Source organism: Cupressus sempervirens, chromosome 3 (genome assembly GCF_028749045.1).
Source record: "Cupressus sempervirens isolate cs-2001-9-10 chromosome 3, ASM2874904v1, whole genome shotgun sequence".
In the NCBI taxonomy this organism is placed as follows: domain Eukaryota; kingdom Viridiplantae; phylum Streptophyta; class Pinopsida; order Cupressales; family Cupressaceae; genus Cupressus; species Cupressus sempervirens.
The window spans coordinates 355,386,609-355,396,692 of record NC_143120.1 but is presented as its reverse complement, the minus strand read 5'-3'; the positions used below and the strand labels follow the sequence as shown (position 1 = coordinate 355,396,692).

General features: G+C 31.0%; 1 protein-coding gene across 1 annotated transcript; it reads left to right on the top strand.

Annotated features, from left to right (window-relative positions):
• The first annotated feature begins 5,119 nt into the window (after window positions 1-5,119).
• Window positions 5,120-6,467, top strand: LOC149566456 (pathogenesis-related thaumatin-like protein 3.5). The gene is made up of 2 exons (XM_089816480.1): window positions 5,120-5,195; window positions 5,830-6,467. The coding sequence occupies exons 1-2, from the start codon at window positions 5,120-5,122 to the stop codon at window positions 6,465-6,467; spliced, it is 714 nt and encodes a 237-aa protein (XP_089672606.1).
• The last annotated feature ends 3,617 nt before the right edge of the window (window positions 6,468-10,084 follow it).

Here is a 10,084-nt window from a genome sequence, read left to right as displayed (position 1 = left end):
ATAAAAAATGTCAATTCCTATTCAAATTCAAGAACCAAGTGGGCTCTTTAAATTTGTGAATATCAAGCATGCACTCTACTTATTATTGAAGTTTTCTTGATGAATTTGCAAATAATGGTCAACAATAAAGTGGTCAGGTGTAAGGATTACTGTGATGAATATTTAAGGAAATGCAATTTGCTAGAGATTGAATTAACTTTCAAGAAAACTTTTCCAAACATTCAACCATTTGGATCTAATCTATATTTACCTAATAACACTAATTACATCATTACTTATGGTACACCATAGTGAACCAAATTGATTGTTCTTGCTATGCTTTTCTTTTCTTTATAATTTTTGGATAAATTTAATTGTACCCACTACACTTGTAGTTAGTTGAATTCAATTGAACTGCAGTGTGATTTTTATAAATTCCTAAAAATCTGCACTCCACTAATCCACATCTTCTTGTGGACTTATTCATATCTCTCATCCAATCATCCAAATGTGTAACACCTAGAATCTTCCTCTCAACATATAGTTGTTGAGAGTCTCTATAAATAGAGGTCATGTTATCACTTAAATCAGCTCAATAAAATGAAATGTCTTTCTCTTTTCTTTAGTGTTATCATTACTTTTGTTTTAATATAGCTTTCACTTTCTATTATTTACAATTATTCTATTAGATTTACATATAAATTTCTTCATTGTAAGATATTTTTTTCCTAGATTCGATTGTGTGTTGATGCAAAAAACATACACAATCAAATCTAGAAACAAAAATATCTTAACAAATGGATTGTGAAGATTTGTTAATGTTGATTGAAACACTTCGTGGGAGGGAACTTTTTTCAAATATAATTATTATTCTTTAATTAAATTATCTCATTCTAATGATGGATCATAGAGTGTGATAAAAAATATTGATGTAAAAAATATACACATAATCAAATCCAGAAACAAAAAATTCTTAACAAATGGATTGTGCAAATTTGATAATTGTAATTGATACCCTTCGTGGTAGGGAGATTTGTTTCAAATCTAATTACTATGCTATTCTTATATTCTCTCATCATGATGATGGATCATAGAGTGTGATTTGAAACATTGATGCAAAAAATATACACAATCAAATGCAGAATAAAAAATCTCTTAAGATATGGAGAGGAGAAATCTATACAATATAGCATAAATATATGATTTTATTATAATGAATATAAAGAGGATCATGTAAAAAACCTTTGAATATAAAATTAGGGAGTATAGTGCTTTAAAGAATTAGGTTCATCAAAATGTATCATAAGAAATTGTGAGCAATTCTATGAAACATGATCACTTCCCAAACTAAATATTTTGTTGATGGTATCATACATTAGGAATCCCCCAAAGGCTCAACCTCAAGCCCATATTAAATTAGCATAAACCAACATGATGAAGGGGCGCTAAGTCAAGACCTAGATTTAAGGATGAAGTATGATATAGGGATAATTTTCTTTAGTGCTAAGATACACACACACACACACACACACACACACACATTGAAAATTAAAAATAATAAGAGATTATATCAAATTATATATATATATAATTAAAATTATGTGAAGCATGAAGATAGAAAGGATGAACTCACCTTGAACTATCCTAGACCCATGACAATAAGAAATGGTTCTATATTAGATATTGTAACAGCTATAAATTTTAACTATAAAAATTCTAGGTCAAAAGAAGAGTGCCTTCTTTTTTATATAGTTCCTTAAGATAGGTCAATCTTTGCATGGACTTTAAATTAGGAGAAATATTTAAAGGATTGATTTTTGGCAAGCGCAACACCTAAAATCAAGATTTGAAAGTTTGAATGGATGTTCTTGTACAAAAATCAAAGAGAAAATTATTATTGAAAGGGCCTTTCCTTGACTAATCCTTGATTTGGGAATGAAACTTGAAATGAAACAAAATTTGCATAAGGAAACTACTATAAACAAGATACATGTCCGATTTACCTTGCATGAAAAAACCTCATGGATAGATGTAGGAATCAGTCAAATCCATGAAGATTCTTAAAATGTATTATGAAATTAGGGATCCCTTAACAAATTGATGGATCTACACTCTCAAATCCTACATCTTCAATTAATGTATGCCTAAATAATTTAATTGAGGAGAAGTATGAATGTATGAGCATTTTTCTTGCTTGAGAATTCTTCTGATTGGCCATCATGGGAAAGAGATTAGATTTCTATGAATGATTTGGATTTGGTTCAGGATCTCCTTGCAAAAGAATCTTTTCTTGAAATGATCTTGAATAAATGAAGACTTGAGATGATGAGTTGGATGATTACCTTCAAACCATGAATTGAAATCCACCTAATTGATTACAGCTTCTTTGGAAATCAAATTTTAGGTGACATTAATTGTAATAATGGGATATTAAAATGAAAGGCCTTGATGTCCTTTTATACTCATTTAAGAATTAAATATTTCTATGTCAACCAAGAATAATGATTAAGAAGACACACCCACACATTGGTCCCAGAGCCTACTTAAATGCAATGCCTTAGGAAAAGACCAACTTGGTCGGTTCCTTGTATTGACATTTCTAAATTCAAGGCTCTTGTCCAAGTTAATTGTTGAAAATTTTCATGAATTTTAAATGAAATATATATTAAATCTAACATAAAGATAGTTATATCTTTAAATAACTAAAATGAGATCTAAAGGATCCTAAAGTCACCAATAATTGGTGTTATGTTTTCAAAATGCTACATTATATAACAAGTTAAGAGTAGAGGAATATCAAATATTGAATCTTTATTTCCATCTAAATTCTTTCCTTTCAGCCCTCATTATTTTGCAAGATGAAGAATCATTTATTCAAACTTAAATTATTGTGAAAAGTCTTAGACATTTTAAATCAAAAGAATATAAATGAACCTAATGATAATATTTGATAAATAGGTGGGAAAAATTAAAATATCTCACACATATGACTATCACCACAACTTTGTACTATGTGTTGAGGGTCAGTCTTAAACATCACACACTAAGTAAGAAATTAAGTTTGGGAAAATAAATCAACTTTGGCTATTTAACACTTTTAGCCTAGAAATCAAGTCTTAAGGTATGATGTTTAAGCCATCCCTATGTGGAGGATATTTTCTTAAGTTTAGTCAATTATATATCATATGACTGTATTCTTTGTATAAGCTACTAATATATTCTTTTCTTAGGGAATGTGTAGTATAGTACTTAAACAATTTTTAATTAAAATAATGCTGAATGCCATGAGGAAAAGAGGACTTTTTTCATCATTTTTAAATTACAGTACATAAAATTTAGATAAGGTGGATAGGGTAGTGTTGGAAATGACACATTCTTTAATTGAGCTTTGATTATGAGCATTAGTTATTTGATTTAGGTGTTCTATTAATAGCTATTCTTTTGCAAGAAATCCTCTTACTTATTTTGTCATCAATTCTCCCTCAATATCTATTCAATCAATGGTAAGGAACTTCCTTTGTGAGATCACTGATAAACTGTGTGTTGGAGTTAATGTTCCAATGCTAGTCAATAATAATTGTTGCACATGTGGCAAGCCTTGTTGAGTTGCTAGCAACACAAGTTTAGTTTAGGATTGAGTCAAAGAGTTCTAGTTTGAATCAAGTTTTTATTGTAGATGTGTTGATTTAGGTGTCCATAACTTTCAATTAGTGTCGAGTTTATGTGCGTGTTGTCAATCACAAAGTGGTTTGTTGTCAATCTGATTAGCAATCATTTAGGAATGTTGTTCAGTCAAGCTATTGTATAAATTGACATCTATTATTCAATAAAAGCAAGCTAGAAGTTCCTTCTCTTTATTTAAAATGTTCTATTCTATTTTTCCAATATGGTATCAGAGCTATCTTCCTATTAAGTTTTGTTTGTTAGAAAATAAGTTGTTAAGAAAATGAGGCTAGGAGAAGAACAACTCGATGATTATGTTTTCATTGAAAAATTTGTTTGATTTTGAAGAAATAAATGCTTTGAAAGATATGAAAAGAATGTAGTAGATGCTAGATGAATGCTCAAATAGTTTGAGGTGCTATAGGATCAGAGAAGCTATACCTTTACGATGGTTATGAGGCATTCCATGTGGAGATGGTGTGCCAATAATCTGGGGAGATCTGAAAGTCTGGAAGCTTGGCATTGTTTATGAAGAGATGGTGTGTCCAGTGGTGTTTCAAAGCTAGATGATAGCTGCATAACTATGAGGAAGTCTTACTCCTCTATGGCATATTTTCAAAGTATAATTTCTAGATATTGATTCCTTTAGTTGTCACATCAAGTGGGGGTGTTGGAGTTAATGTTCCAATGGTAGCCAATAATAATTGTTGCACATGTGGAAAGCCTTGTTGAGTTTTTGGCAACACAAAATTAGTTTAGGATTGAGTAAAAAAGTTTTGGTTTGAATCAAGTTCTTATTGTAGATGTGTTGATTTAGGTGTCCATAAGTTTGAGTTAGTGTCAAGTTTATGTGTGTGTTGTCAATCATGAAGTAGTTTTTTGTCAATCTAATTAACAATCATTTAGGAATGTTGTTGAGTCAAGCTATTGTATAAATTGACATCTACTATTCAATAAAAACAAGTTACAAGTTCCTTCTCTTTGTTTAAAATCTTTTGTTCTATTTTTCCAATATTGCATATATTTGACGTTATTAATTTTGTCTTAAAATGAAAAAATCAAAACAATGAAACACTTTAGAATCAGATTGTCTTAGAATTTTTTGTGTTCAAAGAATTGTACTCACATATACGTTGAGTTAATCTAAACCGTTACATTAGCGATAAGTCTAAGTTAGAAAAATCAGCATGAAACAAAGAGATGAACATGCTTGCGGGCGTTACGTTTGATTACCTTAAAATATGCGTACAATTAGTCTGCAAAAAAAATGATAAAGACGGCTTCAGAAAGTATGCAAATCCTAAAGAGATATATATCTACAATTAGCACATTATCACAGCTGGAAATGCTTAGCATCAATCTGCCAATTGAGTTGCGGGTTTCTACTCCTCTCCTATATATGTTTGCCCCTTTCAATTCTATCTACATTGTAGCCGGAAACCTCTGTTTAGATTGTACTTAAAAAGCTTGCGAAAAAATGGATAACCCTCTGCAATGGAGTCTCTTTCTCTCTCTCTGCATCTTCCTAACAATGACAACTCTGAACTCTGCAGGTAAATCAAAAGAGCCAAAGCATGAGAATCATTTTTATATTATCATTCCATGAAAATCTAAAAACTATTATCTCTAATGAAATTTTAATTTCTGAATTTTATTATGTATAGTTTTTTTTCATCAACATTTTAAATTGTACTACATGATATATTAGCTGATGTTCCTTTTGCTAGTTTGCATCCTGACGATGAATAATGTAGTATAATCCAAAATTTTGATGAAAAAATTCTACAGAATCAATCCAAAAATAATAATCTCATTAGCATAAGTTGTAGAAATCTAAAACCTATATTATCTGTACTGAAACTATAATTTCTGAATTTGATTGTGTGGAGCTTTTTCCCATCAACTTTCTGATCATACTAAATGGTCCATCATATGATGAACTTTTAATTTGTGAATTTGATTGTGTAGAGTTTTCTTCATCAACCTTTTGGATCATACTACATGATTCAGCATCTGATGTTTTTCTCTTACATTCTGATGATTGATCATATAATATGATAGGAAACGTTGGTTATAAAAACTCTACACAATCAAATCCAGAAATTAAAATTTCATTAGCATAGATTGTAGAAATCTAATAGATCTTTATTAGCTCTATTCTTATTTTTGTATTTTATTGTTTAATAGAGAGTAAAGGGCACAAGACCATAACTGTGGTGAACAATTGCACATTCCGTGTGTGGCCCGGGATTCAATCAGGAACGGTAACAAAGACGTATAAGAGGGTGATGGAGCCGGGGGACTCGTTCACCATGGAAGTTCCAATGGATTGGGGGGCAACCATTTGGGGAAGGATAAGATGTTCCTCCGACCCCAAAAACTCTTCGCGATTGGTTTGTCAATCAGGAGACTGCCAAAATCTTCTGAAGTGTGAGTTTTCTGCTGAAGGGGAGATGACGAGGCCCTATACACGGGCCATATTTGATAAAGACCGACAAAAACTTGATGTCCAGAAGGGTTATAACCTCCCAATGCTTATCAACTATGGTAACTCAGAAGCCTTAGGCAGTCGTTGCGATTCGCAGTATTGTGCAGCATTCGTTGGTGACATCTGCCCCCCAATTTCACAGCTGAAGTTGAATAATGAGGTGATCGGGTGTACGTGTTCTGACTGCGACGTATATACTTCCACATGCAGTCCTGCCGAGTACACTAGAGCTTTCAAGGACGCCTGCCCTGAAGTTTCTCCTTTCAGGTTTGGTGAAACATGCGAAAATGCCACAACTCTATTTCTTTCCTTCTGCCCCGCACCAGGCAAACATTGATCCAACCTGCGTTTTCATGTGTTGAAATAAAAAGTAGATCACTAGCCGAGAGTTCACTCGCGCTGTTAATTGTCTTTTTGTTGGGAATGGGTCTATTCACATAGTTATTTGTACAATCAGTCATAATATAGCCATTATATGTTGTGTTGCTTAGAAACTTGGAGAAATTGGTTGTAGGTCTTATGTTAAATTTCAGGGTTTTAATGTCAAGAGTGATAGAAGTGCTTCCTCACAATAATTATATCTTTGTATTTTCTCTTTTTTAATATTTTGATGATAGTTATTTAATTATTATAATTATTTTAATTTTTTATAAAGAAAATTAATCAATAAGAAATTTGTTGGCAATTTATAGATGCCATTTCTATAAACTTGAAAAATACAATGCATCAATAAGGAAGTTGAGATTACACTAACTTGTATACTTTCATATATAAATTATCGGATATCCTTTAGTAAGTGTCTATTGTACCTTACAATATGATAAAATAACCACTTCAAAAAGGATATCATAGAAAAGATCTAGCAATATTTTTCAAGGCATTTTTTCCTAATCTAATCTACAGCTTAGTATGTATGATATTTTTAATTTTGTATATACTAGGTCTTATATATCATAATCTATTAATATTTAGAATAAGATATGCTAGTAGCTTATGTTGCATTATAAATAATTTTAGTAGGATGAATTTTCTTTTATCTTACATTCTTAAAGAGTTATTTTTAGTTTTAAAATTCTGAAAAAAAAATCTTATTACAATTTTTTTGTAATCTAATTTATGTAAATTCAATAAGGTCTAAAATAATGTTAACATGCAAAATTTTTAAGTAGATACAAAAGACATTTGTAAGAAATTGTAATGAATTAAATGAGAATGATAATGATATAGGAAATGTAATAATGAAGTCAACAAAAATCCTATCAAAATATATTGATATGAAACTAATAGAAATAGAAATTAGTTCACCAATTGGACTAGGTCAAGAAAATTTTATGTTCTAGGCTTAATTGATTAGTTTGGGAGTATGGATGCCGAGTGAATATGTGAGAATGAAGATCTAGTTAGGACTTTGTATGTGTTTTGGGGAGATACTACCATATATTTATCTTTATTAGGATAGCATTTGTCATTTTTTTAGCAATTTGTTGAAGCCGTTCTTTTCTTTTCTTTTATTTACTTATATATTAGTGATTTTGGTTTTTTTTTAATGTAAAAATGTTATACTTACTACGAATGTAACAATTTATTTTAAAATAATTTTACTTTAAAATAGATATATAATGAAACCTACATATTTTATTATTAATCTTACATATTTTAACACTTTGAATCCTAATTACATCACCATTTTAGATCTATAAATAATTTTTTGTAACAAAACAACCATTATACTACATTGCTAAAATATGTCACATAATGTCAAAATTTTATGGAATTTACTAATTTAAAAGATTCTATTGAAAAAATGAACACACTAGTATGATCCATCAATACCATTGATTACCCTTTAGCACTTTTTTGAGCATTCAATAGATGTTTAAAGTTTTCCCCAAAACAATCTATTTTCTAATGTTTTTTATATTAAAAGTAGCCAAAATAAGGGCCCTAGCCCTTAGTACATCACCATGAATAACCCATTCAATAGCACATTAAGGATAAGTCACTACCAGCACTATAACCAGCTCTCCCTTAATAAAACAAAAATTGTACCCAACATAGAAAACCAAAACCAGATGCTAACATATAGATCATCATATCTACTAGCAACAAACACAAAATTACTAGTAGATAGCGAAAACTACAAACTATAAGTCAAAAAATATCTACCATACTGCATAATGTTCCTAGAAAATATATAGACTATTCTTCTTAAGTATCTAGGAATATATTTGTTGAAATATTTAAACCAAATATATAAATAGTTTTTAAGGCCCAATGACTGAGTTAGAATATAAAAAGATTGATAAAACCATAAACAAAGCTCCATCATAAACTAGTAAAGAAAAAAGGACTCTTTGGCCTTTTCTTTTCCTTTCTTGGCTAGCAAGATTTTGGCCCAGTCATCAGCCTAAAACTCATAAATTTTTGCAATGTCCTTCACACCAAGACTATTTTCCTCATTCTCTTCTTGCAATAATTGGAGCATAGGGGTAGAAACATGAGTGACCTTCATGGTCAAATTAGATAGAGTCATGGAACTCTCATCTACAACATTGAGGGCCACCATCTATTGTGTTATGCCCTTGACTAGCTCAAACACTTCTCAGTAACTAACACAATTCCCTTTCATAGCATTCATCACTTGTACTTGAATCACCATGGTGTTAGTAGAAGCCATATTCTTATTATTCTTCTCCACTCAAACATATGAAGTACTCATCATCAAGTTATCTTTTTTGTTTCCTTAGAGAAGTAACAACTTTAGAGGTAAAATCTACTATATTCATGGTGAAACTTTTAGACAAGTTGATTATATGCTTGCTAACTTTCATTTTCTTGTTCTTATTATTGTTTGTTTCCTCTGATGTTGAGCTATTATCGCTAGTTGTACCCGTGTCCTCCTCTTCTTTCTCATTCCCCATTCTTTTTTTCTACGTGTTATATTTTCTCTCATGGGCTTCCAACTCCCTCTTCTCATTTTAGCTCTCAATTCCTACAACTTTTCTTCTTCATCCTAGCCTTAATCTTAGCCAACCTCCTAGATCTCCTTCTATGTCAATCATTTTTGTGCCTAGAATCAATGAACTCATTTTCTTTTATTTTTTCCATTTTTGGCTTCTGCATTTTTTGGGTTCCACCCTTTTTAAGGTTTCTCAAGGGTATAAAAGAGGGGAAAGGATGAGGAGTAGGGCCCATAGAACAACCCCCACCAATACCAAGAAGCTAAGACGAGTCCTAATTATTAACAACATAACAAGGTGGGACAAGGGCTAGGTGAAAATTATAAAGATGAAGAACTAGAATATGGTATAAAATTGTATAACTTTTTCCATTCTTTCTTCTTTTCATAACATTTTCCATTGTGGCTTCGAAGTCATGTAACAAAAACATGAAATATAAACTTCATTGTGGTGCCTAGAGTAATTCAACAGTGGAAAACAATTGTTAGAATCTTTAGAATAACTGAGAGGTGGGGGGCGGGGTGGGGCTGAGTAAGTTATCCAAGGCTGATTGTTGAGAAGAAGGGAGATTGTTGATAAATAATGTTTTCAATCATTGTTTTGTCAATAATGTCAAACCTACTATTTGCTGGAATGACAATTTCTTGTAAGATCCAAGTACTATGACTTAGTTGATTGATGTAGAGGATTTAATAGATAAGATGTAACAAAAGCACCTAAAGGAAAGGTTGAGTTATGGTTTTGTAATGAAGTACAAGGATTATTTAAGACATTGGTAAAATAATGTATTGACACTACACTTGAAGATACAGAGGTTGGTTACACTTAGAAACTCTAGAAGGATAAGTTATAACAAAACTTTCTGCAAAGCTTGACTAAATTCATCAGTAAGTATTGAGCAAGCTAGTTCATGCCGAGTAGATTTTAGTAAGTGTCAAGCAAATAAAAAATCTAGTGTGTGCCAAGTGAAATAGAAGGAGTTGAGAAAGTTTGG